We start from the raw sequence: 16942 nt of genomic DNA on the forward strand, positions 1-16942 counted from the left end.
CCCCTTATAAATGAAGAACTTATAAGAAAGTCAACTTCTAACTCTGTAAAGAAGCCAACTTGTTCTATAATGATCCAAACTAATTATTTGATACTAAATATAACTCCATCTTCACAGCTTATTGGTCCTCCTGGCTGCCTTGACACTGACAGGAGGGGAGGGGGGTGCTCAGGAGTTGTACCATAGGTTGCCAACCCATTGGAAATTTCCCCCTGCAGACCATAATAGCAAACCTGCTCCTGCTTAGAAGCCTCTTATCTTCCTTATCGTATTCTAGAGTAGGATATTTGCTGCTCTACCATCCTCATCCTTCCCAGGGTTGCCAATTCCTGTGGAAATACCTGGCGATTTGGGGCTGGAATCTGTGATGGGAATGCTTTAGAAAGAGAAGGAACTTCATTTTGAAAATATTGTTCTCCAGTGTCTTTAATGCTTCCCAGTTTTTTGTTGTACTAGCTTTTATTTAGTGCTGGTTCCAGACTGTTCCGTGAGCATTTTGGCAGGGAAAGGGTTAATAGCATGATATTTCTATGCTTTCATTTCTAAAATATTGTTCTCCAGTGCCTTTAACGCATCCCACTGTTTCTGTGGTACCACTCTTTAATTCCCATTCCGGAATATAAGTCCATATATACACTTCTCCACCAGCTGATCTACCAGGACAGGAAAGTATGACAGCTGCCCTCTAAGCAATGTGATGTTTCCACCCAATTCATGCCTCTAGGATTGTAACCTTCAGCTTGGGAAACTCCCGGAGATCTGAGAGCGAGGGCCGAGTTGGGGTAAGGGAGGCAGCTTAGTGGGGACGTGATCTCTCTCGAGGACTTCCATTTCTCTCCGAATTGATGATCTTTTCTTTGATCATAAAAAAAACCTTTTAACTAAGTCTTGTTATTCTTAAAGACCCATCAGACTAACAAAATTTGTGGTACGGTATGAGCTTTAGTGAGTCACACAGCTCACTTCTTCAGATACCATCCCAGATACCATTTTGTATCTGAAGAAGTGAGTTGTGACTCACGAAAGCTCATACCCTACCACAATTTCTTTGTCTTATACGCGCTACTAGACTCTTGCTCTTTTCTAGGGCTACAGACAGACTAACACGGCTATCCATCTTGATCTATTCTTAAAGACGTCACTGGACTCTTGTTATGGACTCCGTTGGAAAAGGTGTGGTAAATTAAAACAAATGTAGCAACCTTTTAGAACCCCCCCCCATTAGAAACAAGTAAGGGCACGAGCCCCTTTCTTTGGATACAAGGTGACACTAAGGTCTTGGGTTTTAAGACCTGTCCCCCCAACATCCCGTATCCAAACATGTCCAATGCCACTTTCACTCTCCTCTTTAGCGGAGAAAACAAAAGCATGGCAATCAAGAAGTCCGCTCTAGGGCTAGTCTAGTCCAACTCTACGGCTGAGGGCCATAGAGCTCAACGCTTCAGGGGGCGGGGATTGCGAAAGAGGCAACGAGGGCGAAAGAGAAGGCGTGGCTAAGGCCGGAAGCTCAGGCGGCGAGGAAATCATGGCTCTGAATGCGGCAGGTAGGTGAGGGAGGAGGTGTCACCATGGCAACTGCGGCTGTTGGGCCTGGTGAGGCGAGTTTGGCGTTTTGGCCAAGGGTGTGGGGGGCGCTGGAGGGGGCTGAAGGGAGTGGGGCCTTTGCGTCTCTTCCTCACCGCCGCCCACCCTTCCTTCGTGTCCCGGCACAGGCAACGGCGACCCAGATTGGGAGCCTCCGTCCGAAGCGGAGCTGAAGGTGATCCAGGCCCGGCGTGAGAGACAAGACAAGATCAGCAAGCTGATGAGCGAGTACCTGCTCAAGGGCTACCGCATGCTGGGCGAGTGCTGTGAGGACTGCGGGGTGAGGCAGCTAGGCGCTCCTGAGCATGTGCAGAGTGGAAAGGAGTCTATCCCGGCTGAGGGTCTTCTGAGGGTGCTCAGAGAGTAGGGTTGCCAGCTCTGGGCATGAACATTTCTGGAGGTTTGGGGGGCGGGGGTGGAGCCTGGGGAGAGACCTCAGCTGGGTATGATGCCACAGAGTCCAGCTACCAAGGCCGTTATTTTCTCCAGGGGAACAAATAGATTTCTGTTGCCTGGAGATCAGTTGTAATTCTGGGAGATCTCCAGCCACCACCTGGAAGTTGGCAACTCTAGCAGAGGAGCAGCTCTTCTGCTCAATTTTCCTCCCAGGTGATTAGGCCAGTCTACATAGTTGCAAGATCCCTTTGATGTCTTCTTGTTCCTGCTCATTGCTCATCTTAGGGTTGCCAACTCAAGGTGGTATCTGGCGATCTGGAAATACAACTGATTCCCAGATAACAGAAATTGGTTTCCCTGGAGAAAACAGCTGCTTTGGAGGGTGGTCTGTAGCATTATACCATGCTCTCCCCAGGCCACACTCCCAAATCTCTAGGAATTTCCCAGCCCAGAGTTGGCCACCTAACACTGTAGTTGCAGCATCCCTGAAAGATGGCTCTCTAGCCTCTTCTTAAAGACCACCATGGAAGGAGAGTCCACTACCTTCCAATGTGGTGTTTTTCATGGTTTAGCAGCTCTCAGCCGTCTTCTGTTTTGGAGTAGGAGCAGGTTGAGCCAGAGAATGTGACTTGCCCAAAGTCACTGACTCCATAGCTGAATCCAGGTTTCCCCCATCACTCTAACCACCACATGCACTGGTTGAGTGTATTCCTAGTGCTCTCGTACAGATGGTTTCAGGTGTGTTGAAGAGGGAGTGGGGACTGGAGACTGTTGGGAGATTGTTTTGATTTGGTGCTCTAGGACTCCACAGCATTGGTAAGAAACAACTGTTGAATCCAAAGACTGTAGCTGTTTTCAGGGAGCCCAAGGAGGAAAGGACTCCAAGGAAAGCTTGTGGAGGAGAGGGGAAAGCAGCTCTTGTAGTCCCTGTGGTGGGCAAAACTGCACTGGCCCATTCCCTTCAGTAAGGGATGCTGCTTTGTGAGCTGGCCCTTACATTGAGAACAAGGTATAACACTGAATCCTTTTCTTTAGTGTTCCTTAATATACAAGGAGGCTGGCTTGTGGGGTAGAGAAAGAATATGTCAGTCACTCTCGAGATGAGAATTCCTGTGTGCTATTTGTGATTTTCACACAAAGATTTTCACATAGCCCCTTCCTTTGAAGAGTGCTGCTGCTGAAGGAAATGGGGAATGGAATCCTTTTTCAAGAAGGAATAACCAGTTGGTCTCAAGCAAACATAAAATGAAGATATTCTCCTGGAAATGAAAGCATTATATAAATGATGGGCAAGATTAAGGTCCAGAAGTACCTTAAAGACTAACTAGATTTTGAGAGTCAGAGCTCCCTTTATCAGATATGAGTAAATGTTGGGACAAACCATGTGCCAGGTGGGTGGCATCAAAGGAGTTCATGCGCATACTTCAAAGTGGAGGGATCTCTCACCTTTTTCCATAGCCCTTGGCATCCTGTGACTTTTCTTTTATTCATCATGCAGCCCTGTTCAACTGGATGTGCAATAAGATGTTGTCTTCCAAGTTGTCAGCTGTACTTGGCACTGTTGTCCAGTGTGCAGTTTCTGTTGTTGTTGCTTGTTAAATATATTTCATATGTGTTGTGTTCCTCTGGCAAACTCTGACAGCCTGCTGTGTCCCTCCAGACTATTTTGCTGCAAGACAAGCAGAAGAAATTCTACTGTGTTGCCTGCCAAGAACTTACTTCTGATGTCGACAAGGACAATCCAGGTATGTCCAGGAGAGCAGAGCTTGTTGCTGTTCCATTGACTTGGAAGGACTGGAGTCCCCCAGTCAGGAAGTGGTATTTCTTCCCCACCTCCATTGGACTAGAACAGGGACTGCTCTATTGGAACTTGTTTGCTATTGTGACTCAATTTCTGGGATCTTGAATGCATATTTAAAGGCTGTTGTTCCTACAAAAAGCAGCTGCTGTTCCCATATTCATGCTCTGATGCTTTATCAACTGCAGCTAAGCCTGTATTCATGGTTACATTGTTCATGTTAGCCGGCTTTTGTATAGGCCCTTGCAAGCAGAGAACTATCACTTGACAAAAGGTTGTTAAGTTGTGGCTGGTTCTTCCAGCACTCCTGCTTTGCTGTTTTCCATTGGGATGCTTGCAAGAGGCAGGGTGGGAATAAAGGCAGAGGTTGGAGGAACAAGACCCTGAGGATCGTGCTTGTGCCATTTCTCTCCCACTCTAGCCCTGAATGCCCAAGCTGCTCTGTCACAAGTGCGAGAACGCCAGCTAGCCTCCAATCCTGAAGATACTACTTCGCCAGAGTACTTCTCCTCCCTGCAGACTCCCCGTCATGTGCCACGCCCAGAACACTGTGAAGGGGCAGCCTCAGGACTTAGAGCATCTGCGCCCACTCCAGCTCTCCCAGTGCCTGTCCCGGTGCCTGCCTCGCCACCTCCTACCCGTGCCCTGGCTGCAGTAGAGGAAGCCATATTGCAGAAGATCAGCTGGGCAGGCCAAGAGCTCCAGCAGAGCACCTCCATCGAGACAAGCATACAGCTTTGTTCACTTATCCGCTCCTGTACTGAATCACTAAAGGGCATCAAGGAACTGCTGCAGTGAGATGGTTCTGTTTTCTCAGGGCACCAAGAGAAGAGAGGCTATGCCTGTAACACCAAAGGGGGGGTCCCTTTCAGAAACTAGCATATGAGCAATTAAGAAGCCACATCTGACTCTGATTAAAACCCATGCGCTTTGCTTCATTCTGGTTGTCTCAAAGCTTGTGGTCGTTCATTGGGTATTTATTTATTTACACTATTTATAGTCCACCTTTCTCATTCATATGGGTCGGGCTTGTGGCCAGGAATGAAGAGTGAGCGTGTTGGGCCTTTTGCCATAGACTGTGCAGTGCAGGCTTCTTCAATGGGTGACCTACCAGAGCCTATTGTAACCTCTCCCTCCCAATGAGTTCAGTGAACTTCTTTCAAGGGACTGCAGACCTGGGGAGGAGGGATTATAGCACCTGGTGGCCCAAATGCATGGCTGTTGAGCTGTGTTAGGCTTGGAGGATCACAAATTATACAGAAATACAAAGGGGGGGGGCGGTTATACCCATGGAGCTTCTCATGTTGCTCCACTGTTCTTATGCCACGTAAGGGCCAAATGATTCTCAGATTTGTGTATGAGAAACGCTCACGCAGCTTTATAACTTTTTGAGCTCAATTTATGAGCAATTTTAGAACCCCAACTCCTATGGTACAAAAAATTGTGCAGCATTTGCAGATGCAGGAATGCAAAAGCAGGACTGTTACACTAAAGCCTGACATGTAAGGAAACAGGCCTGTTCCTACAGTATTTTCTAGGTCTCATTTTTCAGTGTCTTTCAGATTTACTAGGTAGTTTGAACTGTTTTTTTCACTTAATGGTGATAACAGTTTGTCTTCCTTTACCCTTCCTGACCTCATCCAGAAGAAACAGATATGAGGCAAGACCATCCCCATCTCATCAGCTACTTGTGTAAGGTGTGTGCCAGCTCATCAAAGGACAAAGGGAGAGACGAGGGCAAAGACTAATCATGTGATGTGCTTCCAGATCTGCAGTCAGATCACAAAAGTACACCGAGTTTCTCTCCACCAAAAGCTTGTTTTAAGGTATAGTTGCGATGAGAATGGTAGTGCCTCATATCCATCATGAGGGGCACCTAAACCTAGTGAATTCAGTTGGCCTTGGCGCACCTCAGCATGCGGATGATCAGGCTGTTCAAGCATACAAGTGTGAAATAGGCTTATGTCAATCAAAATGGCAGTGGTTGAGAGCTGGCATATGCTAGAGGGCTGGGCAGTTTTATGGTCAAGCACATCTATGGATGGTCTTAAGCCTAGGGAAAGGGAACAGCTGCAGAGTTTGGTTTTGAGCATTTTAGCCATATGGCAAAGGCAAAGTTGGATGAGCAACCTGCGCTAGATGGCAGATTGTAGGGTGCCATGAATATACAGCAACTTGTCAGTGATTTGGTTAGAGCCGATTGCTTGGTAACAGCAAGGAATGTTCATTTGAATTGTCCTCAATAATAGCTAATGAGTAAATAGGCATGCTTCTGTATGGGCACTTTACCTAGCCTAAGACCAATACTTTCTGCAGGTATGGGGAAAGAAAATTGATTAGGGAGAGAGGGAGAGATGCAGACAACTGTGCGTTTACCAGGAGCAGAAACATCCTAGGAGTGCTGTGGAATCTGAAGGAAGATTAGTGATTTGGCACTGATAGAGCATCTTATTTTTGCTGTGCTGTACTTGTACAGTTGGTTGTAACGAAGCCTGTAACATCACCCCAGCCTTCTCATCTTATGAAAACGGGAAGCCCTTAACAAGCCAGCATGATGTAATGGTTAGAGTGCTAAGACTGGGAGTGGAAAGAGCTGAGTTCAAATCCCCGAGCCCTTGGGTGAACTTGGACCAATTCTTCTCTCAGCCTAACTTTCCTCCTAGGGTTGTTGTAAGGCCATGATTGTCAGAATAACATTGGAGAAGGGCAGAGCCATATGCTCTGTCCTGAGCTGCTTGATGGGTAGGTAGGATTAAAATGTAGTAAGATTGTTAATATTTTTTCTACCTCCTGCTTTACAATGTCTGGAGTTACCATAGAGTAAGAATCATGGAGAGTTGCACCAAATGAAACCTGCTGTATGAGTTCATTTCCAGAGGTTTTTGCTGGATTGGGTCTGGAGAGACTGTTACTATGCTACATTCTCATCCTTGGCTCCTCAGATCCATTGTATGAGGTGGCTACTTCTCCACATGTGCCTTAACATGTTTCCAGCCCCCCTGAAAAAATCCTGAATCCTAGAATTGTAATGGATGCACCTTGGACTTGAAACATCCACCACCACCCCGCCATGCCAATGCACCACTGGAATATCTGTCTTGTGCCATCAGCTGCTATTGTTATAATGTGACCAATGGGAGCAAAGCATACCTAGATGAATGGAACTGAGCACACACACACACACACCCTGTCCCGGTCTCTTTGTAATTAAGAAGAGCCCTGCTAGGTGCCTGGTCAAGCATCCTGGTCTCTTGCAGTGGCCAAACAATTACTATAGAAATCCAAGAACAGGTCATGGAGTCTGAAGCTTTCCCCTGATGCTGCCTCCTGGCACTGGCATTCAGAATGCGGAGATTCCCTTTAGTCACCATGGCTAGTAGACACTGATAGACCCATCCTCCATGACTTTGTCTGATCCCCTTTTAAGACTGTACATGCCTGTGGCCAGCACTACATCCTCCAGCAGTGAATTCCACATCTTAATCCAATGAGGAGAGCTTTGATTCTCGAAAGCTCATATCCTGGAATCTAGCTGGTCTTAAAGGTGCTATTGGACCTGAATCTTGCACATCTTATTCACGCATTGTGTAAAGTATTTCCTTTTGTCTGTCTTGAATCTACCGCCTATCAGCTTCATTGGATGCCCTTGAGTTCTAGTATTATGGGAGAAGGAGAAGTTCTTTCTGTCCACCCACTCTACCCCATTCATAATGTTAAAAACTTCTATCATGTCCGTCCCCCCCCCCCCCTCAGTCATCTCTTTTCTAAACCAAAAAGTCCCACATTCTTCAGCCTTCCCCCTAGGAAAGATGCTCTGTCTTGGTTGCCCTATTCTGTACTTTTTCCAGTTCTTTAATGTCTTTTTGAGATACTGTGATAAGAAATGCATGTAGTAGTCCAAATGAGGCTGCACCATAGATCTATACAGGAACATCATAATATTGCCTATTTTATTTTTAGTGTGGAGGTAGGGAGGATTGTAGAATATGTCTCTCTCTCATGACAACCCGTTTTGGCTTCCTGATCTAGCCAAGCCTTTGACAGTAGTGCATTCTGCACCTACCCATAGCCACGCACTTTTGACGTGCCAGAGCCCAGTGGCATGGAGTCCAACCTGCTTCGAAATCAGTCCAAGCAGGCGTCTCCCTTTCCCCTTCTACGAGCTGATCCCTCTTGGCGAAGCAGTCACTCTTTAGACTCCGAGCCGCTAGTCTGCAAGAACCGCGCCTCGGGATGAGGAGTTCTTGGGGCGAAGCACTCTGTACATGCTCGGGGGAGGGGTCTTTTCGTGCCCCTCTTGGCACCTGGAAAGGGCCCGACGCGCCTGGGGTCTGGAGAGGATGGCACCGGCTCCTGCTCTGCCCAGGCCGGGCCCTCCCGTCGGCTGCGGCTGTCGCCCCTTTAAGCCGCGTCCTTGTGCGCGCAGGGGAGGCGAAAGCAGGCAGGGGCGCAGCGGGTGTGGCCGCCGCGACTGCAGCAGCGCGAACAAAGGCGAGGGGCGCCCGGGGGCCCGGCTCGGCTGCGCCAGGCTTCAGCGCCCGGATCCTTTCGGCTCCGAGGCCGCTTTTCGGCCTGACTCCCATTTCTGGCGGGGGCTCCTAAGGGAAGTGTCAAGCGGGGCGCACGGCAGATGGGGGCTCCGGCGGGAGCGGGGCTGAGACAGCGGCCCAGCCTGCCGATGGCTCACGAGGGAGCGGCGGCCTGGGAAGGTTAGCCAGGCGATCGCCTCGAAGGCGGCTCCGTGCACGACACGAGGGTGGGATCCACGGGGTTCGGCCTTCCGAGCCGCGGTGGCACCCTGGAGAAGAGCCCGGAGAGTTTCTCTGTCTCGGCACAGAGACTCTGCGTGCGTTGAGCCCGGCACTGGGGCTTCCAGAGTGGCGTCCAGGCGGGCCTGGGCCCCGATCGGAACCTCTCGGATTGTGCCCAGTACTTGCTCCATATATGGCCAGGGGTGGCCGGCTCTTCAGGTCCCTCCGTTATTCTTCACTGCCTTAAGCGCCGCAGGCTGTGCCCTTTCCGCCTGCCGGCCGTCATGAACTGCCTCCAGGCCTCCCAGGACAGCCTGGCGGGGAACGTCTGCGCCATCGAGGGGCTCCCACCGCTGCCCAAAGGGCTCAGCGGGATCCTCAACTCCAGCGGGGGCTCCTGGCGGGAGATCGAGAAGGTGTACAGCAAGAAGACGCGCATCCAGGACGACCTGAGCAAGTCCCAGGCCTCGTCGGAGAAACTGCTGCTGCGGAGTAAACCGGCCAACCTCGACTCAGCCCTGGCTGTGCTGCGCAAGGAGATGGTATGAAAACCTGCGCCCTTCCTTCCTCCTCTTCGCCCCCTCCCCATCCCATCATTAGCCCCTGAAACCAGGAAAACCCCTGCAGGCAGGCAAGGGTAGGGATGTAAAGGAGCCGCGTGTGCGTGCCCATCTTTTTACCTGAAGGTTTTCCCCAGATGGTGCACTGCAGATTTGCTTCCCAAGGGGTCCAGTGACACCTTAGGGACCAAGATTTTCAAGGTCTGAGCTTTTGAGAGTCAAAGCTTCCTTCTTCAGATATATCTTGAGTCTCAAAAGCTCATACCCTGAAAATCTTGTTGGTCCCTAAGGTGCCACTGGACTCAGATCTTACTGTTCTACTGCAGACCAACATGGCTACCCACTTAAAACAGGCTTCTCTCAAGAGTTGCCCTAATTTGGAGCACCACTGTCTGGGCTGTGAGAATCACTTTCCAGCATGATGTAGTACTCAGGCTAGGACATGGGAGATCCAGGTTCAAAACTCCACTCTGCTATGGAAACTTGCTGGGTGACCTCGAGCCGTCACTCACACAGCCTAACCTACCCCACAGGGTGGTTGTTTGGAAAATAAAATGGAGGAGGGAAGAATGATGCTATAAACAGCTTTGGACCCCCATTGGAGAGAAAAACAGGGTATAATTATCTAAACAAATTATGCAGTGGCACTGCAGAAACTGTGTTTGTTCTTAGGTGCAGTATTCATTATCATCAGAAGTTTGCAAAAAAAACCCTCGGTGCCTTTAGGCTGTGGGCAAAGAATCTCCCTGAGCCAGCAAAAGCAGTAGACATTTCTGTAAATTAAGCCCCATAGATATACACGCCTTTGCAAAGGTGCATAATGTGCACAGGTCCCAAGTTAAGCTTTTCTCATGGCAAAAATGATACTTTATACTTTTTAAAAAGCAAAGGGTATACATTCCTGGATAATACACTTCTGACCTGTATCAAATATCTTGGAAAGAGAGGTGGAAAAAGTGTTGTGAATAGAGATGCTTTCTGGAGAACTGTCATTCTGTGTACTAGATGTGGGATACTCTTAGAAAGTTCTCCTAGGAATTAGGCTGTCTGCCCCGGGGGATTATAGAGTTGGGGGACATCTAATTCTTTAGAATGGGGATGTTCCAAACTGAGGGATGCAACCACTGAAGAAGAAGAGAACAGGGCAGCTGGCAGTGTCCAAAGGATTTTTCACTGCGCCATCTGCAAACTTAAATCTCTGAAAACTTAATTCCCATTGTTCCAAACTTGTGACTTTTTCTCTAACCCAAAAGAGTCCACACAACAAAAACTTCCATCATGTTTTTCAACATAGTACTATATATTTCTTGGCAAGAATCCAGTTATAATAACTAAGTGATGATAAGTTATACTGTTGTATCCACACACATTCATATTGTTTTCATACTTTTTTGCTGTCATAGTTGCTAGCCAAAGGAACCCTGGGAGTTGTAGTTCACTTAAGAGGAAAGGGCTCTTTTACAAGAATCCCCTCATAAAATCAGAAGGAAGCAGAAGGCGCTTCTTCCAAAGAGAAATACTGCAAAAGCAAAAGCAGATAATCTACAGGCAGACACCATAACACTATTGATGAATTTCAGTTAGGTGTCAAAAAGATACAGACTGGAGAACACTTTGCAGGACTCTTTGATGTCAAAATGGCTCAAGGGCTGTAAGTCATCAGCTGGTTGCTTGGGGTATATTTCTAGACGCCAGTGGTGAGCAATCTAGTTGCTTGTGGTGTAAAGTAATTTCCTGCACTAATACAACTATGCAGAATTTTTGTCAGAAGACTTATTTCATGATGACATCTGACCTTTAAGTAAATAGGTGAAAACAGTTCATAAAATAAATAGTATGGAGCCACGGCAGGCGGCTCTGGGATCGCCTCTGGGAGTTCAAGATCCTAAAGGATGTGGTAGAGCAAGATTTGGGTCCAGTAGCAACCTTAAAGACCAACTAGATTTCCAGGGTATGCGCTTTCGAGAGTCAGAGTCAGAGCTCCATTAGATACGATGGCATGGGATGGATATGGTGTGGCCTTGGGAATTCCCCCCCCCCATTTTTCTTGTGTGTAGAATTGGACAATCAGTTCTACAGAGCAAATCCAACAGATACAGTGAACACTGTTGTACATTGAAAGCGTCATATGTTTAATGGAATAGCTTGCTTATGTCTGAGTCTCGGCATCAGGGCATCTGGGCAACATTATCAGCTTCAAAGAGGAGCTTTGCAAACTGTTTTTCCAGCAGGGGGCAGCAAATTTGCACACAAACTCTTCTCCAGCAAGGGACATTTTGACAAACCCATTTTAAGCATGCAAGCATGGAACAACTGTGCAGAGGGAAAAACAGTCCAAGGACTCTTGTGGCATCTTAAGGACAGACACGTTTATTCTGATCTGAGCTACCCAGAGTTCTTTCACCAGCTGAAGAAGTTCAGCCTCCTGGCCAGTGCTTAAAAGTCCACTCAGACTCCGCCCTTCAGGGTTATTTGTGCCCAGAGAAGGCCAGAGAGCTTTACCCTGCAAAGAGCTGAGACCTGGTTCACAGGAGAAAGAAGGGCAGAATGGACTGTACAGACTGTAGGGGGAGGTTCACATTTTGTAATATTTGTCTATGTTAAAAATTCCCTGCAAATAGAAAATCAACAAGCAAAAAGGGGGCAAGGAGGACCTTTCTCTTGTATGTGCTTGCTTGTTAGTTGCATGGGCGTTCTAAATTATTTGAGCATTTAAAGGTGGAATTCACCACCTGCAGTTTGAAATGGTGCAGTCTATTCTTCCGCCATTATCTCTGCAATCTCTTGCATATGTGAACCGAGCCTGGGATGGCCAGACAGTGTGCTGAAGGCGGCAGGTTTCAGATTCCATAATCCTTCAAGGGAGCATGAAATCTGCCACTTTTTATGTAGTAGATGAAGGTGGAGGGAGGTGACCTCCCAGGTCCATTTGCCTGGGTGTCTGTTATTTATTATCAAGACTTGGGATAGGAACAATGTGCTGTAGGAAGTGGGCCAAATTGAGTCTTTAGTGGAGGGGGGGACTCCAGAGGAATAACCACCAGTAGTGTCTTTTTATATGTAGTGCTTGCCCTCAGCTTGACACATGGATGTTTGAATGCATGGCCTCCCTCTGTTAATTGGTAAAAAGGTAAAGGTAGTCCCCTGTGCAAGCACCGAGTCATTACTGACCTATGGGGGGACGTTGCATCACGACGTTTTCTTGGCAGACTTTTTGTTACGGGGTGGGTTACCATTGCCTTTCCCAGTCATCTACACTTTACCCCCAGGAAACTGTGTACTCATTTTACCAACCTCGGAAGGATGGAAGGCTGAACTAGCTACCTGAACCTGGCTTCTGCCAGAATCGAACTCAGGTCATGAGCAGAGCTTGGGCTGCAGTACTGCAACTTACCACTCTGTGCCACGGGGCTCCTTACTTGGAGAAACTATCATTTCTTTTGCTTCACAAACTATAGTAATCAGGATGAAGGTTTATTCTCTCCCTGTTAACCCTGGCTGGGCGATCCGCAAAGAAAAACACAAGGAAGGAATGGCTCTTCTTCCACAGAAGTATAGAATGTGGCATCAGGGCTCTCAGCTTTTATTTGGGAGAGGCTAGCCCTTGTTTAGCCCAGAGTCAAGCTGGTTGTAAAGTGTGTTCCAAGTTTCAGTGGGGTGATGGTAAGGTCCAACACGATTGGCCAGGGAGCCAATCCTCTGCAATGCACTGGAGTTTTGTAGCACCTGAGTCAGTGTGGAAATGGTTCTCAGAAAATGGAGCATTTGAATACCTTTGCTTTGTTATGCCTATGAGGCTTTATCTGGCTCAAACCCATGGTCCATCACAGTCAGTATTGTCTGCTCTGACTGGCAGCAGCTGTCTCGGGTCTCAGACAGAGGTCTTTCACATTACCTACAACCTGATCCTTACTGGAGATGCTGGAGATTGAACCTGGGACCTTCTGCACTCAAAGTGAATGCTGAGCTACGGCCCTTCCCTATTGGAGGTGCTGGCTTGTCTAAGCCTTGAGGGAGATGGTAGTTCTGTGGCTGAGAATTTGCTCTTTTACCTTCTGCAGGTGGGGCTCCGGCAACTGGACATGTCCCTTTTGTGTCAGCTGTGGTCCTTGTATGAATCCATTCAAGAGTACAAAGGTCTTTTTCAGGACATGTCATCCTCACTTCACTCAGAAGGCAGCCTGGCTGCTGAAAACGGCTTCTCTGATGAGGAGGAAGATTTCGAGGTGGATCAGGCTAGCCCAGATGGGCATAAGGAGAATGCCTTGGGTCAGCGACTCCGTCTCCTCCAGCCCCAGAACTCTCGAGATCAGTGGTTGCAGGACTCCTTCCATATCACCATCTGAGGTGGCCTCTACCACAAAATTGCCTTTCCCTGTAATGTGGGAGAAACTCTAATAATACATTAGGAATTTTTTTTTTTTGCAGGGGAGAGGAATGTGGCACATTAGTACAGGCAGTTTGTGGCTGGTTTTGGAACCATCCCCAGACATGCTGTACAACTGTAGGGTTTGCACTTAACCAGCAGTAGTTTAGTGTTTTATTACCACTGGAAGAGCCAGTGGGATTTCATTGGTACTTCTTCCATGAGAGAGACTTTTGTGTGTAGACAGTTCAGGAGTAGAGTGTGATCTGTCCTCCAGGGCATAGATAACTGGCTACAGTGTCAATAGGCTAGCTGGGGACAAGGAGACGTGAACAGCTATAAAGGAGTCCTCACTAACATTGCATTGTGAGAACACTACCAGTCAGAGGTTCTTTGTCTTGTTAGAAACGTTTGTTGGGTGGGGAAAAATAGCTGCAGATGTGCCCTGTGTATGCATGAACCTCTCCCAGTAACTTGGAAATGAATATATTTGAGGAAACAATTGTGGCTTGCCCAGCCATGACACTGGCTCCCTGATTGTTTATGAGGAATAGATCTCACATTGCTGGGCTCTGTCTTCTCACGGGTTGCTCTGATTCCTGCAGGTCCTTCCACTGATGTGAGTTTAGGCTCAGGCAACTCAGAATCCCTTTCTACCAACCCTAACTAACCTGCTTCCTGATTCTCCTCCAATGTGTTCCCTCAGCTTTGGAGGAGCTGAGCTCATTTCCCCTTTTCTTCTCTCCCATCTGCTGGAAGCATCCAAGAATTGTATAGCTGGATAGGAAATTGCTGTGCACGAAGCTTATTTGCTAGATTATTCTAGGCAGAGTTAAGTTGGCTGGATTAATTATTAGTGCCTCGGCCATGTTACCCAAAAGTGGCCTCTTTTAAAATATTTAATTATATGTGAACTTTTTTTATTTTTTCAGGCCTTGAAATATGAGGTTTGGGACTGGGAGAGGGAATCCCTACTTCTCCCTCTCCCTCCCATTTGTAACTGGGTACAAACCTTAAATGGCTAATTTAATATATTGGTTGTGATGGGGCATTTTGCCAGTGGGAATCTAGGGAATAAAATGCCTCAGCCTCTTAAAAACCAAGTTCTGGTTGTGTTTCATTCCAACGTGCAGGGGTAATGTTACTGTGAAGGGGAATTAAGTGTGTCTAATTGAAGATATAATGCAGGTAAGGTGGAGCTAGGTGGACTGGCAAAGTTTTTAGTATCACAAGAATGCACAAAATGTATTTGCTCCTCTCGTCATTGGCCCACGATCCCTTGCTATCGCCTTTCTCCACACACTCACACATCCAAGCACCTCTGGAGGAAAACAAAAGAGCTAGCTATTTTCATCCATCATAAATCCATTTTCGCCTCCATGTCTGCAGTCTATCTGGCAAAGCAACATTACTGAACCCCTCCCCCAATCCACAGCAGTTACAAGCTTCTTCCTCAGTGCCTCTTGTCCACCTTTTGTGTTCTGCTAAGGCCGGCCCGCCAGCTCCCCTTTCCTCAGTTTCTGCTCAAGGCTTTGCCTCTTTCAGTGATAAAATGAAAGCTCTCTATTCTGATCCCCCTCTCTCCTACTTTTTCCTTCTTCCTTCCAGGTTTCCTTCTTTCCACTCTTCCTTCTGTCCCTGCCCCCCAGCCCACTCTGGGTAAGTTGGCTACCTGATTGTCCTCATCCAATTCTTCCCCAACGACTGGCTGCCATTAATCTACTTACCCCTCTCCTCTGCCTCCTTTCCTACAGCATTCAAGCACACACACTATTTCCCTCCATTTTCAAAATCCCTCCCTTCTTCTCCAACTGCCCCCACCCCGTTTTCTTTCAGATCTTTGCTCCCCAAACTCCTACCACACACTGCTTTCTCTCTGACCTCTGCAGTCTGGTTCCTGCTTTCTGCCCTCTGCTTAAAGTTATCCTCACCAAAATCACTGATAGTCTCCTTGGTGAATCTTTCTCCTTGGCCTCGCTGCGGCCTTCAGATCACTTTCCTGAGTGGCTCTCATGTTTTTTCCCCATTTTTATTTACTATATTTATAGTCTGCCTTTCTCACTGAGAGTCAACATGGATTCCTAGCTAGAACAATACACAGTCCTCAGTTTGGGTTCGCCACTTATGCTGTTTGCCCCGTTGGGTAACCTTTGTGTAATGCCTCAATACACACAGTCCCCACAAGAATATCAGCCCCCGCCCCAGCTGTTTCAGGTTGGAAAAATGATATGGGGGGAGACTGAAACCCTTTCTCAAGTGCCCTGATCCTGTTCTGAAGTGTGTCCTGAGCATCTGAGAACTGAGTTCCCAGCAGGGAACTCAAAAGTGCAGCAGAACTCCTCAGACCAAGGAAAAAGTAGCGTTAATTTCAGTAGGGAAGAGAAATTAAGGGCCTAAGGGCTGAACTGCACACAATGATTCTTTCAGGTTTATTTTAAACAAATATTTTGCAAATATTTTGCAAAGCTAGCTGCTCAATTACTTCTTACAGAACAACTAGCATGCATTGTTTTGGGGTGGGGGGACTTTAACCTTTTCCTCCCTTCTTGTTTTCTCTCACTGGAACAAGCCACCCCAGAACTGCAGATAGACATCTTTTTACCAGGAATAAAAGTAGCTTAGTGTTTGTGTGTCTCTTTACAGTAAGAAAACAAAGAGGAGGAAAGGGTTACAGTTCCCCCCTCCCCCTATGCCCAATCTTGGAGGCTGCATTTGCAAATTAAAAAAATAATTAAAAATAAACACAAAAGAAAACTTAACAAAATGCTAAGCGTCAAGGAGCCCTGGCTCTGACCAAGCCCTTTGTCTCCCCATCTCCGCCATCATCCCTAGGCCAATTTCATGTCCTTCTTCCACCACCCTCTGGGTGACCAGGATTCCTCCTCAAATTAGGCAGCCATTGTTCTCTGCTTCCTGTTAGTGAGGCTGCCAGATTCTGTCTGGTTTTCAGATTCCCCCAACAATAGGGCTTCCCCGAGTTCCTGCTTCCTCCAATTCTTGAAGCAGCCAAAACATCAGCAACTTCCTTTCCTCCGCCCCTCCCTGTCAGTTCTACATACGTACAACACACCCACACCTCCCCAGCCAGGGAAGTAGATATTGCTTTCATCTAGCCATAACATGAAAGCTGGTCAAAGAGGAAGGAAAGATCAGAATCCCAAAGAGCCTAGACAAAGCAACTTTCTTCAAACTAATTTTCACTGGTTACACAGAACTCTTTATTATGTTGGAATGAATGCATGATTCAATAACCTACCTGCACAAATGTTCTTGTGTATTTATACCAGTTGTCTAGACATTCGCTGCAGCCTCCTAGAATGCAGAAATATTTTCCTAGCTTTCCATCCACCCACGCCACCTCAAGACAGCTCCCACCTGACCAATGACATCTCTCGGCCTGATACGATTTGTTTAAATTTGGTAACTGGAATATTCCTTTGGACTAGGAGTTGCAAAACAGCTGCAGGCATTATCACGGATGTCAGAA

At 47.4% G+C, this 16942-nt stretch overlaps 2 protein-coding genes across 3 annotated transcripts; both read left to right on the top strand.

Moving 5' to 3' along the window:
• The first annotated feature begins 1481 nt into the window (after window positions 1-1481).
• Window positions 1482-4716, top strand: ZNRD2 (zinc ribbon domain containing 2). 2 transcript variants are annotated; one of them, XM_054999599.1, is made up of 4 exons: window positions 1482-1544; window positions 1713-1864; window positions 3641-3725; window positions 4200-4716. In XM_054999599.1, the coding sequence occupies exons 1-4, from the start codon at window positions 1526-1528 to the stop codon at window positions 4574-4576; spliced, it is 633 nt and encodes a 210-aa protein (XP_054855574.1). In that variant the 5' UTR covers window positions 1482-1525; the 3' UTR covers window positions 4577-4716. The 2 variants fall into 2 exon arrangements, with proteins under 2 accessions (XP_054855574.1, XP_054855568.1); XM_054999593.1 differs by having other exon boundaries at window positions 1523-1593.
• A 3534-nt stretch (window positions 4717-8250) lies between these two features.
• FAM89B (family with sequence similarity 89 member B) lies at window positions 8251-14537 on the top strand. The gene is made up of 2 exons (XM_054999610.1): window positions 8251-9071; window positions 13151-14537. Exons 1-2 carry the CDS (start codon window positions 8814-8816, stop codon window positions 13433-13435), a joined length of 543 nt encoding a protein of 180 aa, XP_054855585.1. The 5' UTR covers window positions 8251-8813; the 3' UTR covers window positions 13436-14537.
• Window positions 14538-16942: the final 2405 nt, after the last annotated feature.

Source organism: Eublepharis macularius, chromosome 1 (genome assembly GCF_028583425.1).
Source record: "Eublepharis macularius isolate TG4126 chromosome 1, MPM_Emac_v1.0, whole genome shotgun sequence".
Taxonomy (NCBI): Eukaryota; Metazoa; Chordata; class Lepidosauria; order Squamata; family Eublepharidae; genus Eublepharis; species Eublepharis macularius.

Excerpts from the sequence above, each read along its gene's own strand:
- ZNRD2 (XM_054999593.1), top strand. The coding sequence starts at position 1,536 with ATGCGGCAGGTAGGTGAGGGAGGAGGTGTCACCATGGCAACTGCGGCT. Across the intron at positions 1,594-1,712 it reads AACTGCGGCTGTTGGGCCTG|GCAACGGCGACCCAGATTGG; the intron begins GTGAGGCGAGTT and ends GTCCCGGCACAG. Across the intron at positions 3,726-4,199 it reads TGTCGACAAGGACAATCCAG|CCCTGAATGCCCAAGCTGCT; the intron begins GTATGTCCAGGA and ends CTCCCACTCTAG.
- FAM89B (XM_054999610.1), top strand. The coding sequence starts at position 8,814 with ATGAACTGCCTCCAGGCCTCCCAGGACAGCCTGGCGGGGAACGTCTGC. Across the intron at positions 9,072-13,150 it reads CTGTGCTGCGCAAGGAGATG|GTGGGGCTCCGGCAACTGGA; the intron begins GTATGAAAACCT and ends TACCTTCTGCAG.